A 27,736-nucleotide genomic window follows, 5' to 3' on the forward strand; every position below is an offset into this window, starting at 1 on the left:
ATCATGTTATTGTTCCAATAAAAAGTAACCATGTTAAATGCAAATGAGCTAAAACATGCTTCAACAGAATGTAACATAATAAAACCAATATAAGGTAAAAAGGAATTTAAAGAAATTTGATATCAGACTTGATAAAAATTAAGCAAAGAAGAATAGGTTTAAAAAATATATATTGATAACATAACAAATTATTTCAAAACCCAAAAGCAGAATTTAAAATGGCCATTTAAGACTTATCCAATAATGCCAGCAGCAGGGTTTGGGGTCAGCGAATCTAACCTTTAGTGAGTTATATATGGAATATCATAGAAAAAAAAGTAGAACTGACCAATTGCACGGAGTTGTCCTAGCAGTTGTGTCCTCATGCCAAGTATCATGTCCATGGTAGCCTGGGACAGGAAGTTCTTCTCACAGAAGGCTCTCTCCCAACCTTCACTGCGAGCCTTTTGCCATGCCTGGCACCACAGAAGACAAAGATGTCAGAGAAATGTTTAACAATAACTTTTAATCACAAGGGACTGACCTCAAATTTGTATTCCAAAATATATAAAAATACATTTTATAGATCATCCCAATTAATGAGTCAATATTTTTTAAATCACTGATCATGCATTTTTGGTAGATATCTGTTAAAAGTTGTCTTCTTAGTGTCGTTAAGAAATTGTGAGATTTACTTTTGAAAGAAAGATAGGAATAAATCAACGCAAGCATCGTAAAACCCATCATTACAACATCGTTAAAATCAAGCACTCAACCTAAAACACTCTTTGGATGGGTTTCTGCCTACCTGGAAAGCTCTAAGTAAGGCCATGTGATCACTAAAGGTGTTGGAAGTGAAGCGTTTTCTGCAGCTTAGAGCAGCTCTCTTCTGTGAGCTTTGGGTGGGAAGAATGAAAGGGTCACGATATGCCAGAGTACAGGCAATGGTTAGAATGGGGTCCAGACACTTAAGAACAACAGCACACAGCACCATCTTCCCCAGATGGGGCTCCACAGGTAGATCAGCCAGGTGGTAGCCCAGATCAGTCAGGTCTTCAAACTGGTTCATAGCATCTATTTTCTAAAAGTGAATAGAAAGAGAAGAGTGGTGAGAGTCAATATGAACACAAAGGCTTATTGCCAGATTGTTTCAAATATTACCTTCAGCATTTGCACAGCGTTCCGGACAGCATGTGTGGGAGGTGGCTGGGGAGCCTTGGCCAAGAATTCAGCTACTGGACAGGAGGAGGGAGCCAGCAGTTTGGTCTGCAGACACAGTTCCTTACACACACAACATGATCTAGTGTTTAGAATTATTGGGATAAACAACCTACTGTACTGTAACACAGGTAACACACATCTATGTTACATGTGGATGCATTTTAAAAGGTGAAATAAAGCATCCTGCTCTTTAAGTAAGCCATAGTCAAATTTATATCATGTAGCCATCATGATACAAGTTTTAATAGTACAAATATTTTATTATTGCACAGTAGCATTTTCTGCTCAGTGACGCTTGATAAACTGCAGATTTAAAGTTTATGTGTAATGGCATCATTTTAATCACATATTGAATTTGTATGTCAAAAACATATCACATACAGATGCATTTTCATTTAGTAATGGTAGTTTAATTCAGGATAAATAGGTTAGTTTGCAGTGATGAGTTGACAGTAAAGCTCTGTGTTGAACTGGTGCACAATGGCAGTGGTGCTCATGGTTAATGTTAGGTTACACAAGTGTAGCAGAGATGAATTTGCATCTAAACTGATGATGCTTAGAGTCATTCACCGAATTCCAACTTCAAACCAACTGTATCCTGTCTAGTTTAAAGATGGTATAAACAGTACAGTGTCAGTGTAGGGGATGGAAATCAGCCAGGATAGCTGTGAAACATCTGCTGATATCTTGTTGAATTCAGTTGTGTAAATCCACAAAGAGCAACAAGTCAGCTGATCACAGCACATAAACTAAGAAAACCAACTGGAGCTCACATTAGAAATTATTGAAAGTTATTGAAAGATTCTTTCACTATGCTGAGCCACTACACAGATCTTAGAGTTTCACCACCTGTTGAATTCCACTGTAATCCCTGACTGTACTCATTTTACTGCTCAGGCGTGGAGAAAATTGAGAATTATCTTTCACTGCTTGTGGCCTACATAAGAGATTCAAGCTGAGTACATTCCTTAGAATTTGAATTTAGATTCAAATAAAATTTGTATTCTTATGTACTAATATTATTTTATCATTATATTAATATAGCACAAGGTTCAGTTACCTCTGTACAAAAATGGACAATAGAATTGTCCCTCAAGGAGCTACTTTTTGCTTTTTTACTTTGAGTACATTTCAAAACCTGTACTTTTCTTACTTTTACTTGAGTAAAGAAGTTTCTTCAGTACTTTAACTTTTAACAGAGTATTTTTTTAACTCAAGTATCTGTACCTCTACTTAAGTACAGAAAGTCTGTACTTTTACCAGTTCTGTAGATAACCATCAGTTCAACATAAGTGTTATGACTCTGCATGTTCGCTATAAAACTAATAGTAATGTTTTTGCACTATAGCCAGAAGTTGTAAGCATAGCTATAGGCTTTGATAAAGGAATATATATTTTACATATCATTCTGCAGGTGGAGAACAGCAACCAACTCCTGCACAACTGCAGGAATAGATTTAGACTTGAAACATGAACATGTAGTACGTTTCTACCTGTAGAGGCATCCGGAGGAGCTGTGGAACTTGGAATTCCAGCATATTGTTGAACCTGAGTCGACTAAAGAGATGGAAGCAAATCCCCGGCCTGCAGCGCCCAGCTCTGTAGACATGTCATTTGTTTAACAGCAATGGAGTAGTATTTGGTTGTAAGAGTAAAACCCATAAGCCAACAATGTAAGTTTTAGCATAGTTTTTTTTGATACTTATAATAAAAATATGAACACTACAATACCTTCCTTTCCTTTGCAGAGCACTGGCTTTTGAGATCCACACAGTCTTTAGCATGGACACATTGCTGAGAGCATCAAAAGACTTCTGCAACAGGCGACAATTCAGTTAAATACTAACACCTTTATGAAATCCATAGAGTCATAATTTAAATCTAACTTTCTGAAGTGTTAGTGTACCTCTTTGACCTTTCCAGAATCAATGACGAAAACAACATCATTGATGGTGATACTCGTCTCAGCTATGTTAGTAGAAAGAATCTGAAATGAAAAACTGACCAGTTACAATCTAGTTTCATAAGCACATTTCCTTCAAATATCATTTTGGGTTATATTAAATGAAAAAAATACTCCTGAGCGATGGCACAAATCAAAATGAAATTATGTTGAAACTTCCAAACTTCATAAAAGAAAGCAGACAATACTGAATTAAATTAATGTCAGATATACCATTTTCCTTTAGGATACATTCTTCTGGGTAGGAGAATGAGGTTTTTTTAATTTTTTTTATTTATATATACACACACACATATACAATATATATACACACATACATATATACACACATACATATACACATATACATACACACACACACACACACACACACACACACACACACACACACACACACACACACACACACACACACCTCACAGGTTGGTTGTTCCAAGTATCCTATTCTTCTTGTTCATTATTATAGGTCAAACATGTCTCATGTTAGTTTTGGGGGTTTTGTACTACTGTGGAATAAAGTTCTAATCCAAACATTCAGATCTGAAGGCTGCACTGCACTGTATAAAGTTAGTATGAATACAGCCTATGCAATTAAACAGTCAACAAAATGGCTCAGTAATGGTAATAATCCCTAAATACTGTAATTGTCGGGCTATAAGCTGCTACTTTTTGCACAAGCTTTGAACCCTGCGGCTTTTAGTCAGGTGTGGCTTTTCTATGGATTGTCTATGATTTTTGTGATATCGTAAGACCATTTGTTTTGTTTGTTCCGCTGTTGTACGGCACTACATTGCCTGGCAGAAGGGCATGTGATCAGACACACAGTACCGGGGTTCAAAAGTGGTATGTTGATCACATGTCCGTCCGCCAGGCAACTAGTGCCGTACGAAGTAGCGCGAAAAACAAAATCCAAAGTAGTACTATGCGTTCAGCGGGAGGCGTGGATGACGAGCGGCGATAAACTTGCGAAAAGCAAGTCATGCTCAACTCCACAAGTGGATTCTGACAGCGTGGAAAAGTGTGAAAACATCCACGATCACCAACGGATTTCGAAGGGCTGGACTGCTGCATGATGGAGAGGAGGACACCGCCACAGCCCTTCAGAGGGTGTTCGACTCTGACATTGACAACGACGATTTCTTTGGTTTTGAAAGTGACAACAAAGGAGAGAAGCAGAGAGTGGATGATGAAGCCATCCTGAGCCTGTTCGTTTCCGACACTGGAGAAGAGGACTTTGGTGGTTTTAGTGCGCAGGAAGAAGAGAAGGCTTTAACAAGGCTTGTTAAAGCCGTGTCACTGCACCTGAGCCTAAAAGGTAGTCCGAATCCATTTTTCTGGTGTGCTATAGGTTATTGTCATGTACTACATTTGTTACTCGTTTAAGAAGCATCAGTACATGTTTTGTACTTGTAATTACCGGTACTTGTACATATACCCTAAAAAGTTATGCAAATATGAACCCATAACCTGTTTTTCAAAATATTAATAAAAGGGGTGGGTCTCCAAACAGCCATCTCTTTCCTGACAATTCCCTTTGTGCATATTCTCTTACATATGATAAGTCAACATTGAAACACCTGCGGCTTTTAGACAGGTGCGGCTAATGTACTACAAAACAGGATTTTCCCCTGATTTTAGCTTGTGCGGCTAATATTCAGGTGCGCTTTGTAGTCCTGAAAATACGGTAGTTCAGTTCTGCTAAACCATTTGAATTAACTCCAAATTAAGTCTGTACCTCATTCACATCTTATAGCTTTGTTTCAAATCCATTGCTTATAAATAGAGGCTGAAAAAAAAAAAATTTCACACACATACGTTGAGTATTCATATCTTGTGGGGACATCTAATTGATATAATGTTTTCCTAGCCCCTAACCATAACCCACTTGTAACCCTGTCACTAAAACCAAATATTGAGTCTCAAAATGCCTTCAAACCTGTGGGGACCAGGATTTTGGTCCCCACAAGTATAGCAAACCTCCAATTTTTGGTCCCCACAAAGATATGCATACACATGCACACACAAACACACAATACACCATTATACATCATCTGAAACACCAGTGACTCACTATCTTCCTGACACCAGGAGGAGAGGTCTTTAAGGCTTTTTTCTGATCCTGAGTCTGCATGTCTGAATGTAGAGTAAACACATGGTACCTAAGAAACAACACACCTCTATCAGAAAGCATGCACTTTGCTGCAAGCTTTTGTCTTCTCAGCACAACTTAAAAATGAAACAAGCTAAGCAACGAAAATTAAGGACATATTTACATTACATTACATTACATAATTTCCTATCAGCAACTAAATTGACCATGTGGTTACATTCCCAAATGCTTACAGACTTTTAGAAAAAGGTGCTCCAACGTGACCTGATACATGCCCCAACCTTTCTGAAATGTTTTACTGGTATATCGAATATATTATTATATAAAACAAAGACAAAAAACTTTGGGCTTAACATAATACCAGAATCATTGGATTGTGTTTTTATTGACATTTTGAACTGTATCCCAACAGAAACCATTTTACCTTTCACTTTGGCCAGAGAATCTCTTATCATCATGGAGGATGCGGTCCCTGAGTTCCACTATTTCATCATATCCAGGAAGAAAAATTAGGATGGCACCTAAAGACCAAAAAAAGGCTCACTTTCTAGCACAGCTGGTGATATCTGTTAGATATACTAAAATAAGTAAGGGCATTGTGAATTAGAAAAGATTAAGACACTGCTATAAATCACAGGTTCACACCAATCAGCATTTTATGTTGATATTCATGTGCTACCAGATTTCCCATTGCTTTTATGCTGTTTCATGTTACAGCAGAGTCTGTTGTAACCAGACTTAAGAGTATTGCACTGGCTAGCACCCAAAATTTGTTTACTTTGTACAAGGGTCCATGTGGCTGTCATTTACGTTTCCATCTATATGCTGGTTACCTCAGGCTTTTCTCCCAGTTTTCCTTCCTTAAGGATGACGTCTTGGCAGCCACCCTTTCATTAAGACCCTTTTTGATGAGGTGTCAGTGAACAGTACATGAATTCAAGAGCCAGATGCATCTCTCAGCTCCTGTGTCAGGTCTTTGCTAAATGTTTTCCTATTTTTTAATGACATCTCTTTCAGATACTATTCATCTGCTGCAGACAATTTTGCTATGCCTGCCACTTGTCTAGTTTTCTTTAAGAACAGCCTGCACACTAAGCAGAGATGTGCCATATTTTTGGCTAATAGCGCTTTGGGAATAACTTTGTTGATTCAAAAAAATGCTATTTTTGTGTCTTACATTTGACATTTTCCTCATATCAAGAAATGGAAACAAATCATGGCTTCCAGTGACATAGCACCTGGAGAATTATTGCTCAAAACCCCTTTAAAAGGACAAAATAGAGTCTGTCTCCCAAAGTAAATATATAAGGGGTGGCTTTATCGTCCTGATACTTACCATCACTGGTATTGGAGCAGATGTTGTGCAGCAGATTCATGATGAGCTCCAGGTCTACCCACTGATCGTCAAAGCTATGATGGTACAGCCTGAGAAGTTCTTGGTCTTCTAAGCTCATCTCAGGGTCACACTGCACCAGAGCTGACTCATTGAGGTTGCTCACCTCTCCCAAAGGACTGCACAGTAACAAAAAATATTCAGTTGCTTCACAAAGAATTCATAAACCTTAAAGTTTTTCACAAGACTCAAGTGCTGTAAACATAAATTACAATGAATAAAATTAACATCTGAACAACTAAAAAGCTTTTAATTTATGTATCTGGTATTTATTAAATTTCAAAAAATTATAATCAGAAACTGACACTTCCCACACTTCATGATGCATGCTCAATCAGCCACGTAAGAAAATCCCAAAATGTTGATTCTGTTCATCTGGACATAAAGTTTTCAGTGGGAGAAACATTAAGTGACCCATCCAAGTGACTTACTCAGTCTCAGCTGACTGCAGGTTTCCCCTAACCTCATAAATAGTACATTTGCATAATGACTGACACTAAATGGTAAATGGACTGATTCTTATATAATGCTTTTCTACTCTCCTGGAGTACTCAAAGCACTGTTTCTATGCTTTGAAGTGCTAACTACAATTCACTACAATTCAGACACATTCATGCTCTGATGGATTGGAGAGGAACTTGGGGTTAATATCTTGCCCAAGGATACTTCGCTTGCAGACTAGGGGGAGCCAGGGATTGAACCACAAACCTTACGATCAGTAGATGACCTGCTCTACCTCCTGAGCTACAGCCCCCGCACTGGCACCACTAATGAAAAATGGGCTGTGAGGTCAGTTTCTTTCATTAATTGTCATGACCATTTGCATATTACTGATCAAGAATCACACTACGTCCAGATGAACAGAATCAACTTTTTGGAATTCCCACACTTCAATGGGGGAGTTTGAGTTTGTGTTGCCAGAGTGGGGACCACATCTGAGGAGGTAGAGATTTACCTGGAGTAGTGTCTATCTGTGTGTCTATTATTTTACTATTCCCATATCATTATATATTCAGTACCAGTGTGTGTTTTGAGTTACGAGTGCACTTATTGCAAAATGCAGTGCTCTATATGGTCACATCTGTTTATTCCGATCCAAAAACTAGAAATAAATAAACAGGACAATGACCCAAACACACATCAAAAGTGGTAAAGGAATGGCTAAATCAGGTTAGAATAAGGGTTTTAGAATGGCCTTCCCAAAGTCCTGACTTAAACCCCTTTGAAAACATGTGGACAGTGCTGAAGAAACAAGTCCATGTCAGAAAGCCATCAAATTTAACTGAACTGCACCCTTTCCTCTACTCCCTCTTCACCCACGACTGCAGACCTGCTGATGGTTCCAACACCATCATTAAGTTTGCAGATGACACCACGGTGATTGGCCTCATCAGTGACAATGATGAGGGCGCCTACAGGGAGGAGGTGGATCGTCTGGCTGAGTGGTGTGACAGAAACAACCTGCTGCTTAACACCGAGAAGACTAAGGAGCTCATCGTGGACTACAGGAGGAATGCTGACCCACATCCACCCATCCACATTAAGGGGACGGCTGTGGAGCGTGTGAGCAGCTTCAAGTTCCTGGGAGTCCACATCTCCGAGGATCTCATCTGGACGACCAACTGCTCCAAGCTGGTCAAGAAGGCTCACCAGCGCCCCTTCTTCTTGAGGACTGAGGAAGAACCACCTGTCCTCAGACATCCTGGTGAACTTCTATCGCTGCACCATCGAGAGCATCCTGACCAACTGTATAACAGCCTGGTACGGGAACTGCTCTGCCTCGGACCGGAAGGCGTTGCAGAGGGTCGTGAAAACTGCCCAGCGCATCGCCGGAGCACCACTTCCTGCCATAAAGGACATCTACAGGAAGCGGTGTCTGAAAAGGGCTGGGAAAATCATCAAAGACCCCAGTCACCCATCACATGGACTCTTCACCCTCCTGCGCTCTGGGAGGCGCTACAGGAGCCTCCGGACTAAGACCACCAGGTACCGGAACGGCTTCTTCCCCACAGCTGTCAGACTCCTGAACTCTGCCTCCTGACATCTGACCCACGTTAAACTCATGGACTGAACATACACACACCCACAACCACCTACACACACACGCAATGGACAACTGTACCCTCAAACACACAATAATAACATGGACTGAACCACCACTCACAACCACCAGCACTTTATATACCTCTGTAGAAATTATTCACATATCTCACTTATCTTAACTGCACTACTGTATAGTTCTGTGTAAATAATCATTCTGTACATACAATAATTTTTAATCCTTCAACTGTTTATAACTTGCATAGTTCACATTTCTGTACAACTGTATATCTCAGATTTCTGTATAGTTTTTTATTTCATATTTATATCCTGTTCATAGCCTGTACTCACTACAGCCTGTACATACTTATAGTTATAGAATATTCATAACATACCTTCATACCGTGTACATTATAACATACCATAATAGACCCATTTCTGTAATATACTTACATATCTATATTATTGCTAATATATATTGTAATCATCATATTGTATCATGGCTAAAGCACTTCTGGATGGATGCAAACTGCATTTTGTTGCTCTGTACATGTGCATGTGCAATGACAATAAAGTTGAATTCTATTCTATTCTATTCTAAATAATGGGAAACTCAAGAGAGCCATAATATTATGTTCTTTACAAGTGTATGTAAACTTTTGACCATAACTGTACATAGCTATGACCAACAGATGCCATATATAAAAGGGAAAAACTCATTTAGAATTACAACTATAAGACATTAAAATGTGTACATGTCTGAATACTTTCCAAAGGACACGCATTTCAAAAAACACTCACATGGATGATTTCAATAGATCCACAGTATCAGTCTGCTGGAAGTGCTCGGCAAAGTCTAAGGCAGTCCTGAAAACAGAATAATAAAAAACAGAGTCACGTGTATGAAATTTTGCAGTTTATGCAACTACATTTTTGATTATTTTATTTATTTTGATTTCTTTCTTTCTTTTTACAGGAAGACTGTAGTAAACTGTAGTTACTGTTAAAGATTACATTACTTAATAACTACTACTACATACATAAATTATAAGATATGCCTTGTCTATTTAAAAAGAAAACCAAACAACAGGGGTGTGAATCACAGAATGGTCACTTTCGATTAATAAACTGGATTGTGACTGTGTGTTTTCTTACCATCCATTGGATGCCTTGATGTTAATGTCAGCACCCAGACTGAGGAGTTGCTCCAGCTGTGTAATAAATCCTCGACCTGCTGCTGCCATCAGTGGTGTGGTCCCTGTTTCACTGTGCATGTAGTCCACTACATAAAAAGATTTGGGGAATCAATCCAAATCAAACTGAACTGGAATATCATGTAATGTAAATAAAACTATTTCTCATCATTATTTTTTTTTGTAGTTTTATGATAGTATCTCCAGCTTTACATCAACTTAACACTGTTAGTGTTAAATGTTATTTTGTTAACAACAACACTTAAGATAACCCATCAGATTCATACCATTAACACTTTCACTGAGGATCAGATTGAAGAGCTGAATAAAAGAATCTTGGTCCTCATTTAGGAAAATGCTAGAAATGCATGAGTCCATCTCCCTCCTCAGCCATGGTTCCATCTGTTCAGTGTCCTTCTCATTCTGTAACAAAACAATATAAAGCATAGCTTGTCTGGATAAAACAATGTGCTGACATATAAACAGACGTCTATTTATATGTTGCCAAAAATCAAAGTTTGTGTTTTTGTGTTTACACCCATTTCCATTATCTGGTTCAAGGGTGTCAAGATTTCTATATGACAAAATGTAACCATAAAATGCTTCATAATTCTTCAAATTGCTATGGAAATAAGTATAAAGGCATCCAAACTGTAACTTGCTCTATAGAATTAACTCATGCTCCAGCTCTGCTAAGAAACGGGCACGTATTGGATTCATTCAGGATAATAAACATGTTAATATCGTTTTAAAAGAAAGTCCACGGAACACAAGCCTGTGTGCTCTTGTTTACTGGTACAAATGTCAAGTCTCTCCACATGCTTTTCCAAGTCACATCTGCGTCCAATCACTAAACCTGCAGCCTCTCATTCAGCCACCGCTCTGCAGCTTCATCTCCTAGGCCAAGCCTATTCAAATGGCGGCCCGCGGGCCAAATGTGGCCCAGAAGCAACCTGCGAGTGGCCCTGCCTGTGGTCCTGGCAGAAACACAGAGAAAACGCAAAAAATTAATTAATTAAAAAAAAATTAAATATTCCTACAGCGTAGTGTAGACTGTGAATGCAACACTCCTAGTAGCCTAGCAATATTTAACCCACAATGCACCGTGATGTAAACATATTAAACAATCATCGTAATATATGATGCGACAACAGCACGTCTTTCTCTCTCCAGAAGCGCAAAATTGACAATGAAAACTGTCGGTTTAACCCTGCCTGGACTGACAAATACTTATTCATTTTACCGAGTTTAATAAGCTTACAACCGGAGTTGTACTGCCATGGTGAGGGTCCTGTACAGCCCAAGAGAGAGCTGCAGCATCTTCCCTTCGTGTTTGCTTCTTGGCGAAGAAGAAAAGGCCTTTCACAGATTCTGAAACAGTGAAATACTGCATGCTGGCCGTGGTGGATGCGGTGATAAGTGACGAAAAAATTAAAGTAAGTGTGACATCTGCTATTAAAAACGTACCCCTGTAGGACAGTTTAAATATTCGTAGAGTTGAAGTTCTGGCGTCAGACGAGTTTGAAATGCTGTTAGATGACCTGAAGAAAACTGATGTAATGTCTATAGCAGGAGATCACAGACAGAACTGATAATGCACAGTTGTGCGTATATGTCCGTTTTTTGGATGGGAAATTGTTCGCTTACTACCGTTAGAGGGACACACAGCTGGCGAAATAATGTTTGAGAAGATTTCAGCTCTTTTTGAGGAAAATGGTCTGGATATGAAGCGTGTCTGTATACTTGTGACGCATGGGGCTCCATTCATGGCAGGAAAAGTGAGTGGTCAGCGAAATATTTATTTTAATTTGAAAGGGAATTATCAAAATGTTTTTGTTATTATTATTATTATTATTATTTCAAATGTGCAAAAAATAGTTTAGTTATAGCTCCCTTTTTTTTTTTTAAATGGACCTTTTGGTGTGCATTTGTGAGGTCACCAGATTTACAGGGGGAAAGGAATAAAAAAAATTACTTGTTTTTCAATACAGTTGTGTGGGTTTGAAATTGATCATGATCTGCTGCTTACTGGCTTCAAAAAAAAAAAATCTGGCCCAGATAAATTCCTCGGTTTGAAAATCTGGCCCAACTAACTTCATAGTTGAATAGCCATGTCCTAGGCCATGGCTATTCAACTAGTATACAGACACGCTTCATATCCAGACCATTTTCCTCAAAAAGAGCTGAAATCTTCTCAAACATTATTTCGCCAGCTGTGTGTCCCTCTAACGGTAGTAAGCGAACAATTTCCCATCCAAAAAACGGACATATACGCACAACTGTGCATTATCAGTTCTGTCTGTGATCTCCTGCTATAGACATTACATCAGTTTTCTTCAGGTCATCTAACAGCATTTCAAACTCGTCTGACGCCAGAACTTCAACTCTACGAATATTTGAACTGTCCTACAGGGGTACGTTTTTAATAGCAGATGTCACACTTACTTTAATTTTTTCGTCACTTATCACCGCATCCACCACGGCCAGCATGCAGTATTTCACTGTTTCAGAATCTGTGAAAGGCCTTTTCTTCTTCGCCAAGAAGCAAACACGAAGGGAAGATGCTGCAGCTCTCTCTTGGGCTGTACAGGACCCTCACCATGGCAGTACAACTCCGGTTGTAAGCTTATTAAACTCGGTAAAATGAATAAGTATTTGTCAGTCCAGGCAGGGTTAAACCGACAGTTTTCATTGTCGATTTTGCGCTTCTGGAGAGAGAAAGACATGCTGTTGTCGCATCATATATTACGATGATTGTTTAATATGTTTACATCACGGTGCATTGTGGGTTAAATATTGCTAGGCTACTAGGAGTGTTGCATTCACAGTCTACACTACGCTGTAGGAATTTTTAATTTTTTTTTAAAAATTAATTAATTTTTTGCGTTTTCTCTGTGTTTCTGCCAGGACCACAGGCAGGGCCACTCGCAGGTTGCTTCTGGGCCGCATTTGGCCCGCGGGCCGCCATTTGAATAGGCTTGTCCTAGGCTCTCCTGCTCTGGATTTTTATTGGCTTGGATTAGTTCTCCACACTCTGGACTCTCAGCTCAGTTCAGCACTGCTCCTCAGAACAGCCAGCAACCACCCACTTCCCTATGGGTTTGGTCACATACTCCCTCACTCTGATCTGCTCAGCTCCAACTCAAAATATCATCCTCACCACAGCAGTAATTATTCATCTTTATAAGCTCATTTTAGGTAGAGTCGTAAAGTATGAGATGATGGGATTTTATTTAACAGTTTTACAAATGTCAAAATGCACTCTTGGCGGTCAGTATTAATTAAAAGCTACTTTCTCATAGTAGCAAACCAATGCGTGGGCAATGTGAATATAGAACTATAATATTGTTCTGATGTGTGTCTATACCAGGGGTCGGCAACCCTGGGCAAGCGTGCCACAGCTGGCACGCAAAGGATTAACTGATGGCACGACCATAGCTAGACTAGCCATCGGGCATACCGGGCATGTGCCCGATGGCCGATGGTGATTTTTTGTTTTTATGGGCCGATGATTTTAAAAAATTTTTCCAGGTAAGAAGTTATGACCTGCAGTCTATCTGGGTCAGATATAAACCAAGTTTAGGTATCGTTTATTTTCGTTGTGCTGACTTTTCACAGTCAGTTACAATAACTTGTACTGCGTACTAGCTAGCACGACGGAGTTTCTATACAGCTGGGTGGGTGCTATGATGATAGTGAACTTTATTTAATTCATAAGGTTAGTTAGTAGAGTTGCCAACCGTCCCGTAAAAATGGAATCGTCCCTCATTCAGAGAAAATATTACGCGTTTCGTGTTGAGCTGAGAAGGAACGCAGTTTGTCCCATACTTCAGCTAGAATGGAAAAAGACACAAAACTGGAGTTATTTTTGCGTTTGCTGCACAGCTGCCTCTTCTTCTCTCATTCTCCCCCTCCCTCTCCTGTTGCTACTTCAATCATGAAACTGATCAATGATCAGCTGATCGGCTTTTCTGTCGCAAGTCCTGTCTCTCTTGTTTGTTCATCTCCCACTTTGCGCCAGAAAGAGAAAACCAGCAGATGTCGCAGCAACAGCAGCATGCTTAAGCTTGATCAGCTGTTGTTAGAATTTATTTAATATTAATTTCTAGTATCAGCTGATGTTTGCTGGAGCCACAGCTGTAAAAGCTACTGGTCATGATGTCGGTTTGGATATGTGGTGAGAGGGAAACATGAAGATGAAAATAGGAGATGTCCTCACTGAATCATCAGAGCTGAACAGGTGATGGAGAAACAGGTTTACCTTTTAGGCGACATGAATGAGTTGAAGGGAAGTTATGAACTGTTTCTGAGAGACAAATAACACCAGGATCCTTTTCTAAGTAGCTGACAGCTGGTAACTGTGCAGGGGCAGGTCTAGCAAAGTTTTGCCAGGGGGCAGGTAGGGCATTAACAGGGAAAGGCGGGCACAAAGAAATAATTTTCTTTCTTATTCTCTTTTAAAATGTCTAGCTTTTATTAAATAATTATCTGAATCTTACGACCAAAGTTTTTATCTGATGTAAAATGTATAGAAATTATACATATACCATCAAGACAGTGTACATCATTGTCACAACAGTGTTTGTTTTCATTCAAAGGCTTTATGGTTTTTCCTATACCTGGTGGGCCGGTCTCTAGTCAAAATGCCCGGGCCGATTTTTTTGTCCCAGTCCAGCCCTGGGCACGACACGCAGTGAATTAATCTGAGAAGGTGCATTAAAAAATAAATGGCTGTGCCAGCAGTGGACATCGCAAATTAGCTCACATAGACACATTAGTTGTGCTGCTTCTTAATGACAGTATCTTAGCTAACAACCCCAACAACCAGATTCAACTTATTATTGGCTAAAAATAACTTAGCCTACCAGTGAGAGGCACGTTGCTAGCTGGCAGTTTTTTCAAGCAATGTTGAAATTTCCACATTCCAACACTTCAAATGCTTCAGGAGCATCAGCACCACGTAAATACTCGGATACATCCGTAGACTCGAGACAGAATTCACTATGTGTTTTCGGGACTTTCAAGTGTATGGACCAATGTTTTCTTTTCTAATCAAACCAGGTTTAATGAGCAGCTGGGTTTGTCTCGCATTAACTGCCTGGACACAGAGGACATTGAAATGCAGCTGATTGAACTGAAAAGCTCGAGTCTATGGGGGTCAAAGTTTGCAGACGCAACTACAGACGCAGCTGGAATCCACAGCTGAGCGTGTTCATGGAGCTTGCATTTTCACCTGCTGGACATCACTACCTGACAAGTTTAACTGTCTTCAGAACATTGCAGAGGCTTATTGACAGCATTTGGCTCTACATATCTGTGTGAGCAGATTTTCTCTCACATGAAGAGTGTCCTCAGGTAGCCTTCTGAACGCTGGACACTCGGAGACCTGTGTCTCTGAGTGGGAGATCAGAGATCACATTAACATGTATTGTATCTCTGTATTAACAAACATGCCATATTGGCCAGTTTATTTTTCTTATCATTGTTGTGAGGAGACTGTTAAGAAATAGAGAGATATTTTTAATGCGTATGTGCTCATTAGATTGTTTTATGTATAAAAGAAGGCCAGCTTTGAGACAAGGTCACAGGCTGACTGCAGGTTTTTGCAGAACTATGAGCAACACACAGTGAAACTAAGTTCAGACAGGTTGCTCTGGCAACAGACCTTAGAAAGGGGAAGCTATTGCAAGCTGCACAGGAAGTTTTAGTGCACAGGCATATTAATAAAGAGTTTCGCTTGTAATGAAACTGTGTGTGACGTCTGAAGTACAGAAATAACACCATATAAGACACATGTTGAGCTAAAAATGTTAGAGATCCTGCAACTGGCGTTTGGGCTGTGCAGGGGTCTCTCTTCCGGAAGATGATTGAATAAAAAGAAATATAAATGTTTTAACACACTATGAGTTGGTTTTCTCTGTTCTATCACGGGGACAAAAGAATCGGGGTTAATAAGACCATAAATAGCATTTGCATTTTCTTTTGTACAGTTCATTTGCTGTTATGGAGTGCTTGTTATGGATAAAAAGTGTCTTTTTTTTGGTTTCAAAATAGATGATAACTATTCGCTGATAGCTGCCAACATCTGCGAACAAATATAATTCTATAAAGTTATTCTATACAGTGTGTAACTGTTAATATAGAGCGTTATTAAATTTATTGCTAATGCAATTATATGGCACATTGACTTTTGAGGAAGTTTTAGATGGCACTCATCATTAAAAAGGTTGCCTACCCCTGGTCTATACTAACAACCCATATAAGGTCAAGGTCAAATTTATTTATATAGCACATTTCCAGACAGACCATGCTGCACAAAGTGCTTAACAATAAAAAATGCCATTAAAAAGAAACAATGTAAAACAATAATAATAATATAAAACAATGATAGGACAATAAGAGAATTAAAACAATAACTAAGACTACTAAAATGAGACTAAAATGCTCGGGTCATAGTGTGTTAAAAGCCAGGGCATAAAAATGTGTCTTTAGTAGTGATTTAAATTGATCAAGTGTTTGTGCATATCTAATATTTAGACTATTCCAAAGTCTGGGACCTGCCACAGAGAAGGCTCTATCGCCACAAGATTTGAGATTAGTCTGTGGGATGGACATCATTAATTTTGAGCTAGACCTCATGGTTTTTCCTGGAGCATAAACAGAAAGGAGCTCAGACATGTAAGAAGGGGCTTGGGTGTTAAGTGACTTAAAAACAAAAAGTAAAAGTTTAAATTGGATCCTCTAGGAGACAGGAAGCCAGTGTAGAGAAGATAAAACTGGGGTTATATGCTCTTTCTGTTTGGTAACAGTTAGCAGGCGAGTAGCTGCATTTTGGATCATCTGAAAACGATGAATGGAGGCCTAGTCGAGGCCAAAATACATTGAATTGCAGTAGTCCAATCTACAAGTAAGGAAAAGGTGAATGACACGTTCAAAGACGTTAGTCGGAAGGTGTGACTTTACCTTGGCTAACTGTCTTAACTGAAAGAAGCAGGACTGGACTACTGCACTCACCTGCGTATTCAATTTAAAAGAACCACCCAGGTAGACACAGAGTATTTTTACATGTGTTTTACAGTAGGAGGAAAAGGGGCCCAGAGTGCTACTGATGTGATTATTGACAAAGTTGACGAAAATGACAACTTCAGTTTTATTTTCATTTATCTTTAGAAAATTTAACGACATCCACTGTTTGATGTTGTCATCGTTTTAGGCCAGTATGAAATTCTAGTCGTGATAACAGGATGTCATGGTCGACCGTGTCAAAAGCTGCTGACAGGTCCAACAATAAAAGGCAGCAGGGCTGCCAGAGTCCAGAGTTAAAAGAATATATTTTAACTTCAAAAGAAACTTCAAGAAGTAAGCAGAAATCAAAACAAAAGTCAACTTCAGATATCAGTCTAAATGGTCAGTAAAGGGCTCCAACATTGGCGAGGGTAATTGAAAACATCTGAAAACATTAGACACCCCTGTCTAACAGCCCTATCCCTCTTCTTAGTTTGTACATGTAACTTTTCTCTGCAGAAAACACAAAAATAATATTTTTTTTATTATTCCAGGTGTAACAGAGAACATGGTGTATTTTGGTGGTGGTGGTTTACCTGCTTAAAGCCGCTAGTCCCACAGTCACTGTTAGGGAGGAAGCCTGTGGCATGGGTGCTCTGTTTCTGCCCAACAGAACTGGTCTGTACTGCTTGACACCACTCTGTTAAATATTTCTGTTCTCTGTCCTCTGAGAACCAGAATGTGTGATACACAAAAGAGATTAAGACAAGACCAAACAAACGCTGTGTATATGTGTGTATATGTGTGTGTGCGCAGTCATACTTTTTTCTGTCTCTTCCTTGTATTTCCTCATGTCCTTTCTGGTGAAACCTGTCAGCCTCAGAATATCCTCTAGAAAGAACTCCTTCACCTCAAAGTGTCTTCCTTTGACTACGGGGAAAAAGGAACATTTTTGAACCCCTCAAGTTATATCAAATAAAATGAAAACATGACTTTTCAACACATATAGACAATCCACAAACCTTGGAGAAGCACACTCATTTTTTTATTTCCCAAACATATGAACTTATTTTGAATATGGAAATGAACTGTTCCTGAAGGGAATCCATGAAAGCATGTCCATTTATCTTATCTGTATTAAAAATAAATGCCTTAATGTGATCTATAGCTGCTGTACAGATTTATGTTCAACATCGACATGAATAAATTGATGAAGCTTGAAGCTTTTGCTATATGTTTCTTTGTTTATATAACGAAAATATTTATACTATATCAAGTATATATAAATGTTGCTCCATTGGTGAAAATAGTGGTCATTTCATTATTTGTAAGTGTTTCAGGACCTTGCTCTAAACCGCGATCTTTAATCTATTATCTCAGTTGTTCAACTGTGACTCAGACTATACAACCTTGTTTCCACTAGTACAAAAAAAGAAAGGAGCTGTCATAATGAGCAAGCTTGCTATACTTATGACTTTAGATCATTATTATGACTTATCTCATAATTACAAGATTTTTTTTTTTTTTTAACAGGGTTATTTTTTTAACCTCTACTTGTCGCCATCATCCCAGATTTTGCTCTTATTGTAAAGCATTTCCTCTCATTGTAGTAAAAACAAAGCTAACTAATAAAGTAAGCAAAGTGCTAAAGAATCACCAGCTGGTATTAATTGTGATTTCACTAACACTTTGTAGACAGGTTTGTAGACTTACGGTGAATAACTGGGCAGGAGCCAAAGTATTGACGGAACAGGTCTATATCCAGAGCTGCACTAGAGAGGATCAGTTTTATTGTGGGAATCTTCTGAAGCACATCCCGCATCTTCGTGAGGAGGAAGTCAGTCAGACCATCACGCTCATGCACCTCATCCTGTTGAGAGTCAGTTTTATTTTCTTTTAACAATCTCCATTGGTTTAATGTTGCTTTCTGTGACATGTTGTACTACATCTTGCCTACTATGTGAGAAGAGGTAACTTCTTGAAAAAGCAAAGAAGGCAGCAAAAACACTACATTCCACTAGGACAGTTTTCATTTATTTACTATTTATTTTATATACCAGAAACATAACCAAGTATAGCCAAAAATCAAAATCAATTGGACTGCAACTGTCAGCACCAACTTGGATGCCGCTGCTTGGCCATGGAAACCCATTCCATGAACCTCTCTACGTCCTATTCTTGAGCTAATCTGAAGGTTATGTGAAATTTGGAGGTCTGTAGCTATGGACTCTGCAATAGAACCTCACTAGGTACACTGCTCTGTGATTTTACATGGCATCCTAAACTCCTAATTGCTTTCACTTTGTTTTAATATCACTAACAGTTTAATAGATGGCTTCCTATCACAGTATTATGCTATTATCACTGAGCTCCTGAGAGAGACCCATTCTTTCACACATTTGCAGAAGCAGTCTGCGTACCTAGGTGCTTGATGTTACCTTGATTTACACAAGTGGCCCTGGAAGTGAGTGGAAAAGCTGACCCCGATTATTTTTATGAGTGAATAATGTGTGAATACTTTGGGCAATATAATGTAGATGAAATTGTTTTAAGACTATATGATGTCTGCTTGTATAATCCTGATACCCACCACAATGACGTGTGTGACAGTTGTCAGGCTTGCATCTCCAGTCATCAGTGTTCTGAGGAGTACTCCACTGGTGCAAAAAGTCAGCAATGTCTTGGGAGATACCCTGAGAAATGCAAAGTATTCATATTTACAATTCCATTTTAAGAAACATGTAACTTCCAGTAAGCATGGAGGACAAGTTAAACATAAATCACTCTTCAAAAAGTGCGAAGCATGTATTTTAAAATGAATTTTGTATTTAAAAAGCTCAGGTTTTTCATTGGCTCTGTCATTCTTCTGACATCACTTACATGTGGGTACTGTCAATGCTTCAGCTGAAAGTTCACACTTGTAAAACAAGCTGAGAGGACCTCAATGCAGGCGACTGCATTGTCAGGATGAAAATGTTTGCTATTAGACTTGCATTGAAGCCAGATTGGTTTTATAATTATTTGGGAATAAAAACACTGTTAATTTGAGATCTTTAAAAGGCAAAAGAATGAGATCGCGGATCCCCTAGTGACAGGATGAGGAGTTCAGTCAATCAGTTTAGAGTAGGGCTGTGTTCATAACATTGACATTGTTGGCATTGTCCATTAAACAGTTCAAATTTAACGTGATATCTGAGTGTTTCTTAGTTTTAGACTGTTCAGTCAAATGTTCTTTTTTGCTAGTTTAGTCAACTGATTACAACAGGTTAGAAATCTCTCAGTGTGCAACAGGAAGCTCATCTCGTCTATTCCGCACTGAAACAAACAAACCTGAGTTACTAAGGTTTTTGTGTTTCAGTGTGGTGCCAGGCCATTTACTGTAAATTAAGCTAATTTTAACACCAGTAAGCATGACTTATTTTGTGTCTGTGCATGACAGTAGCTAACTGGAGTGTGCATTTATTTACAATGACAGGGGAAGATATCAGAAGACGTGCGTAACTGGCACAACAGGATGTCTCAACACTATGAGCACAATGCTCAAATTTTCCAAGAGCCAAACCTCACTGTTCCACAATAACACAGGGATGAGGAGGACAACCCTGATGCAAGGGTTTTCAAAAGCAGAATGAAAGGCAGAGCCTTTAGCTATAAGGCCCAATTACTATGGAATCAGCTCCCAAATTAGATTTGGGAGAGAGAAAATTTATCTAATTTTAAGATTAGGCTTAACATTTTCCTTTTTGATAAAGGTTATAGTTATGGCTGCCATAGTGTTAGGCTGCTGGAAGGCTTCCCATGATGCACTGAGCGTTTCTTCTTCGCTCATCTTTTTTTTTTTTTTTTAAACTATCTGTGTGTTTATACACCACTACTGTATTTAATCACTAGCATTATACTCTGGCTCTTTCTCTTATCGTTTGCCTTTTCTCCTGTCTTTCTCTGCTCTCTTCCCATTCCCCTCACCATCACAGCAAATGGCTGCTCCTCCCTGAGCCTGGTTCTGTCACAGAGTGCTTTTTTCTATGGGATTATCTAATTGTTGGATGTTCTTTCTAACATTGTAGGATCTTTACCTTACAATATGAAGTGCCTTGAGGTGTGAACTGGCTCTATATAAATAAAATTTAATTCAACTATACTGTTGCTTTATATCCACGGCACATTATTTACAAAGGGACAGGTCTGCGTTTATATTTCGGTTTTGCCTCTAACGTTTTTTTTGGATATCAATTTTTTTTTAGGTTTAACTCTGATTATTTTATCAGTTTAAAAATTATTTACAGTTGCATGTGTACTGTGAACAAGTCCTTTGCTTAACTGAAACCTAAATATAATTTGGTCATTTTTCGCTTTGGTCTTATCTACCTGCTCTCAAGTCTGATGTGATAGCCGACAGTCTGGCCCACACCTTCCCCCCTCTCAGCTGCCACTCTATCAGCCACAGCAATGGCAGCCAGGCGTCTGGGCTGAGTGCAGAAGATCCTGCAGGACTCTCCTTTCTTGCTGCAGTCATCCAGAAGGAACTGTGGGATCTGGATAAAATATATCAATATGTATAACCACATTGAAAATGGAAAACCCCAACACAGTAAATTTTAAGATCTATTTTTCCCAGACATAATATATAATTTAATTATAACTTTATTTTTTTAAAACATGCATTAAACATTTTATCAACTATACTTTTGAAAAGAAACCCATTTTATAAAAGATATCCTTTTGATATTATTAACATATTATAATATTAACATAACATATAGGTACAGGTTGAGTATCTAAATATTTTACTTGTTATAAGCAGAGGTACCGGAGGTAAGGTTACCAAGTTACCTCCACATCCTAAGAGCAATTATAGCCAGAGGCTACTGGAGCGTTGTCTACGTTTTCAGTTTGTATCTTAGGATAAACATTTTAATAAATAAAAAATGTAGAAAGCAAACATGACTAAGATGTCAGAACCGAGTGTTGGAATATCTATTTGTCCACAGACACACCTGTGTTGTTTTTCCAGAGCCAGTCTCTCCCAACACGAGCACGACCCTGTTTTTTTTGATAATTTGGATGATCTCCTCCTGGTGTTCATGTACAGGCAGGGAGCATCGAAAACTGTCCAGCTCTGATGGACTTCTCCTCCGAGGAACCATAGGAATCCCATTGTTTAAACGTCCGCTCGCTCTGTTCTTGTCATAACCGTTGTCTGAAAGGACACAACAAAGACAGGCTAAGAACAATGCAGCTGCTGACTGAGCTATATCCAAAGACGAAAGGTGTCAAAAGATATTTCTGTTTCACTTTGTGTGTGTGTTTGTTATTATTTTACAATTACTGTTACAGAAGCACAATATGGGAGATTTGGTCCACATCAAAAAAAAAAAAAAACGCTTGGGTTAGCCCCTGCGTTTCAAGTCCATATGACTAGTGCTGTCAGGCTTGGAAACACACACACACACTCTCAAAAAAAAAAAAAAAAAAAAAAAAAAGGACAGCTGAAAGTGTGCACAGTCTTTAAAGCAATTTAGGTCTTTATTTTGAAATGTCCAAACTGGAATAATAAGCAAAGTTGACTTTATTTCTGTCTGTGACTTTGTAACTTTATATTTTAAGACATAAAGTTACAGCCAATGTATATCTACCAATGTTCTCCCCTGCAGCCCAGTAAGCTAAGAGTCAACATTTTGCTTTAACATCAGTTTGGTCCTTTTTTGTCGTTTTTTCTCCAGTTCATAGAGAATATTAGCAGTCATCAGTAAAACACAGCTGTATTTTATGCACACACAATGACAGTCACCAGGTTCTGCAGGCACAGATATGCCACTTTTTTCATTGGGTTGTATATCTATGCGTTCCTTCTTGCTGACGGGAAACCTCTGTAGCAGACTGCGGATGAAATATAAGGTATTCTGGGAGAGTGTCATGGGTATGGTTGGCTGAGGATTATCCGTTTCATTCTTCTTCCTGATGGTGACAAAGCGATTTGGTCCCTTTCTGAAAGACAAGGAAAATGTTCTTCCATTACCATACTTATTAAAACTTGTTTTGGTCTATTGCTCTGGGGGTTTCTGTAATTGTAAGTTAGGCTTGACAGCTCCTCAGTCCCAGTCTAGCTTGTGGGGATGTGTGGTTGGTCTTCAGTGAAGAAGTGATGTATTTGAAACCCCTGTTGTTAGGTTCACTAATGACCTTCCCTTTGCGTGTAGCAGTAAAGTGAGGCATGGGTGATAAAAGAGGATTTTGAAGGAACTGGAAAGAGAGCTGTTAAGCACAGAAATGACATAAAAAGCATCATTTAATAAATATGTGCCAGGAACTGGTCATGCTGCAAAAACTGAATTGCAGGACTGTGAAAAACAAGACACTGTTCCTTGTATTAAGGGGGACTCACAGACAGAAACGTCTTGTATTTCTTGTTACACTGCTGTCAAGTTTTGTTTTTTGTGAATCCAAATTGGTTATTCAATATAATCAAATTTCTTCTTTTAATTACCCACCAGTTTACCAGCTGACAGTAAGATCTGACAAGTCTGACGAGAGGTATGGTGGTGATATGTGTAACTTAGTTGCACATACCTGTTTAGTTACCTCTAATGAATGTGGCTTAATTAATTTTAGATGAAATGTATAATCTTTAAATGCTAGCGTCTCAATCACCTCAGAGAATTTTATAGTTCCTAAAATAATCTAGAATAATTAACATTTATTAAAAATTAACCAATACTACTTTACTAGTCTCGCAGTAAATCACATAAAAAGATTTCAAGGATTAATTGAAATCTTTGATGAAATGTTCTTTTTAAATATTCAAACCCTGTTCATATCACATTGTGATTATACTTAAACACAAATTTGCAAATTGATTATAATTCAGTGTCTCTACAAATGCAAAATCTACAAGGTGTGATCAAAAGCTATTTACTGATATAATTACAATGGACTATGTCTGTACTCCTGTAACTGGAATTAAATTAGATAACTTTAATTAATCCTTGTGTACGTGCTGAATAGGAAGCAGAGCAGTTATTCAAGCATGCATAGGTGTTTCTGAAAAGAAGGCTTTTGTCAACTTTTGGCATCTCTGAGGTAAATTGACCTCAGAGATGCCAAGCGCAAAGTTGCAGGAGAAAACACAAATGGCACAATTTGTAATGACCACTGGCATATATGTATTCACCCTAACAATTCCTAATTATTATATTTCTTTTTATTAAGGAAGTCCAGATCAGCAATACGGTATGGCTATAGAAATTATATGCAATTGCAAAGTCACCATTAAAATCACTTAAATCAAAACTACAAACCAACTTTACTGCAGATTAATGCTCTGTCTCCCTTTTAAGAAAGAGGGTACATTCATTTTTAAATTACTCAGCTCATTTTCAGTGCTAATTACTTACATTTAGCACAAGGTGTAATGACTGAGATACTGATAGGCAACAATCCTGGAGGAAGATCTTACCCTTTGCTCTTAGAAATGTAACCCAGAGATTGGGCCATTCGATGAATGAAAGCCCTCTCTGTACTGGTCAAGGAGGAAGGAAATTCTGTCTCTGTTTAGTCAGGGAAAGAAAAATAATAAATAGTAGCAAATTATTGAGTGACAACCAAAATTACTTTCTGCTCATTCTGGGAGATGTAATGAATATGACACTGGCAAAATGATATCAGATACTATAAGAAGGAATGTTTTTCATTTTCTTATATAGACCAATAAAAACAGCTTATACCTTTCTTGTCACTGTACTGAAACCTCTCAAAAGCCAAGGTCACTGCTATCTTGACTTCTTCATCAATATGAATTTCTTTAAAGTTGCTGGCACTGGAACCATGTTGTGATGCATTATGGTTCATGGATGGTTTTTGTGTAGCTGCACCAATTTTTGACATATTGCACTGCAAGAAAACAACAGAAAAAGTGTTGTGAAAACATACATGCATGCATCATTTCCTGCAGCTTATTTGTTGTTAACCTCTTAAAAAACCAACATAAAAAGAGAATCTATAGACTTGCATATCTCCTGAATGTTTTTTTCCCCCTGAGACTGTGGGGTTGTGGGGACTCTGTTCAGCATCCCCACAACCACTGGCATGACAACAGCTGAAGCTAAGTAAACAAGAAACTTCAGACAATCTTGCCTAATTCAATGGTAGATAAATGTCTGAATGCACTAGCGATGCTCTAGCTAGAAAGAATTTTTAAAAATCAAATATTGTAGTTAATTTTTTTTAATGTGTGATTCAAAATGTTCTACTGTCTTTTAAGCCACTTAAATCAATCAATGTCAACTCACCACTATGTTATTGATTCATTTGTTTATTGTATTTCCATCTAGCTGTGTGAGGTGGTATTGTTATTGGGTGCTTCAAAAAGGAAAGATATCAGAAAAGATAAGGTGTTAAGTGCATTAAGCTAGCTGTTAATTTACTAACAAATACAAAACGTGACTAAAATGAATGAAATAAAAATCAATAGAGTCCGAAGTTTCATATATATGCATTTATGTGACATAAATCGCAAGCACGCGTGTTTCCCACGAGTCCACAGGTCAGCCACATCTTGCTCCCTCTGTGAGCTGTATAATACCTGTTACTGATTTATGAAGCACACCCATGTTAACTGGTGATCGTCACAGCTTTACAAAGTCAGGTGCCTACTCAACATAATGCACCATCATACTATTATTTTGTTCAAAATAAAGACACGATTCATTTTTCATCGGTTCAGTTATGCTGCTGGATTTCTTTAGTTTATGCGCGCGCTGTTGTGAGTATCAGTATCCGAAAAAAGTCAAATGGCAATATAACCAACAGATGATTTTTGTGGTGAGTGGAACTGCAGTACGATTGTATTGGACCTTATGGAAATAATTAATCCTGATCTGTACTTTGGCGTAGATGAACCTTCAAACTTTAACCAGATACATGATCCCTTGTGTTTCCCGAGTGGCGCCAGCCCTACCTAGTTATGGTTTGGTCTGTTTCAACCACTCACAGTCATAGAATGCTTCGAGAAACTCTTCTTTGGAGATAGAACATGTCGTTTTCGAACAATTTTCTTTCCCGCCAATTACAAAACCGTAAAGGTAGCATCCACAACTAATGAGTTTGAACATTTTCAATCATAACCGAGAGAACTACAGAACTACAGTTCTCGACATAGGGTAGTGCTTGTGGCTCACAGTGTTGGTAGGCTAAGATTATACCTATTTTGACCAGAAGTTGGAATACATTTTAGACGACTTTTACTCTTGCTTTTTACTTATATCATAGCTGCGACTTGAAACATTTGGACACGTTGACATGCTGCCAAAACATCACCAAAAAGCATAAAAACTGTGAAGTTGGGACATCAATACTAATCTACTTGTGATTTATTTTTGAAAAGTTAAGAGTGCAACTTGTGTAAGCCGTTTAATAACTTCTAGCATAAAGGTTACCACTACATTACTTGCATGCTATATAACTACGAAACAGGTGCAGTTCTCGGCGAGAAGCATCTTACAACTTTAGACAAAGCAGTCTTTCGGTTAGCTACGTTTGCTTTAAAGAGCCCTCTTAACAAGTGGCTTAAGTGTTTCATTGTTCTGGTGGCCAAACACAGAAATAATTTAGCTAAGAGGAAAGGAATATCGTCATAAAATGTAGCTGACTGTAGGTCCAAACCTGACAGAAAACGAATTTAGAAATTATATCGTACCTTGATTAGTGAAGACGTTCGACTGTACTCTCAACAATTCACATAGTAGGATGATTCACATGAATACGCAAGAAGCCAAAGCTGAATTGAGTTTCCTTTTTATGTAAACCTTAGACCACCGCTAATCTGATCCATTTAAACCCGTGTTTTTGTGTCTTCTTCTGCTTCTTCTTTTGAGTTTATTAGCATTACCGCCGCCTACTGGACTGGAGCATGGCTCCGAAGGCTGAAAATTCAAGTAAACGGTTTGTTTCAAGAATATAGGTGTTATGTATATGTTACATAGATGTGCATTTTTCACCAAGAAATTTTTCTGATGTTACCTTCAAGTTATTTCTCTTGCGTGCTTTATAGATAGATAAATGTATGAAAGAAGTGCAAATTGCTTTAATGAATCTATAAATCAAAGAAACATAGCTGCACAAAGGTATAATACAAATTATGTTTAGAATCCTATGTCTAACATGTGTATTCACCAGTCACAGAATGAAGAATTACTACAGAGCTTTATAGAGAACGGCAAGAATGATTTCCTGAAGCGTTCTTCATGGCAGCGAATCGGTCTGGGGGAGAAGGAGAAGTGTGGAGTTGAGTAGGAGTGATGTCCATGATGTAGAGCAGTTTGTTCAGTGACCTCCTGTCCATCACTGACTCAAACACCTCCAAATTCTGACCAATGATGCAGGGTTGCAGATGAGTTTGTTGATCCTGCTGGCATCTCTGGCACTGATGCTGTCCCCTTCCCTCCACGCCAGCAGCAAGCTATTTCCTCCTGAAGTCAACCACCATCTCTTTTGTCTTGCTGACACTCAGAAGGAGGTGATTTCTTTGAACTCAACAAAGTTCCTTAACAGCTTCCTGTACTCTTACTCTTGTCCACCCTTAATACACCCAACTACTGCAGTGTCATGTTTAACTGTTGTAATGGAAATCTGAGGTGTACAAGGTAAACAAGAATGGCAATAGGACCATTCCTTGTGGTTCCCCACTAACCACCACATCAGACTGGGAGCCCCCCAGGCTTACAAACTGAGCCATCTCACAGGGTCAAAAGTATATACACAGGTTCAAATATAACACCCCCATGATTTTTTTTATTTAAATGTCTCTTGGGTACAGTAGTTGCACCTCAACCAGA

The 27,736-nt window shown here is 38.5% G+C and overlaps 1 protein-coding gene across 1 annotated transcript in view; it reads right to left on the bottom strand.

The window, feature by feature from the left end:
* The window catches only part of ythdc2 (YTH domain containing 2), a 43,855-nt gene extending 17,043 nt beyond the window's left edge, over positions 1-26,812 (bottom strand). The window contains 22 exon segments of the mRNA XM_085167559.1: positions 329-455; positions 788-1,060; positions 1,141-1,260; positions 2,694-2,799; positions 2,932-3,014; positions 3,107-3,187; positions 5,235-5,322; positions 5,698-5,794; positions 6,610-6,785; positions 9,508-9,573; positions 9,862-9,988; positions 10,187-10,322; positions 17,501-17,631; positions 17,727-17,834; positions 18,618-18,774; positions 19,495-19,597; positions 21,273-21,439; positions 21,902-22,104; positions 22,696-22,892; positions 24,361-24,451; positions 24,629-24,794; positions 26,599-26,812. Of these exon segments, the coding sequence (XP_085023685.1) occupies positions 329-455; positions 788-1,060; positions 1,141-1,260; positions 2,694-2,799; positions 2,932-3,014; positions 3,107-3,187; positions 5,235-5,322; positions 5,698-5,794; positions 6,610-6,785; positions 9,508-9,573; positions 9,862-9,988; positions 10,187-10,322; positions 17,501-17,631; positions 17,727-17,834; positions 18,618-18,774; positions 19,495-19,597; positions 21,273-21,439; positions 21,902-22,104; positions 22,696-22,892; positions 24,361-24,451; positions 24,629-24,788 (2,797 nt within the window). The 5' untranslated portion in view covers positions 24,789-24,794; positions 26,599-26,812.
* Positions 26,813-27,736: the final 924 nt, after the last annotated feature.

The sequence above is a fragment of the Neolamprologus multifasciatus genome, chromosome 7, assembly GCF_963576455.1.
Source record: "Neolamprologus multifasciatus chromosome 7, fNeoMul1.2, whole genome shotgun sequence".
Classification (NCBI taxonomy): domain Eukaryota; kingdom Metazoa; phylum Chordata; class Actinopteri; order Cichliformes; family Cichlidae; genus Neolamprologus; species Neolamprologus multifasciatus.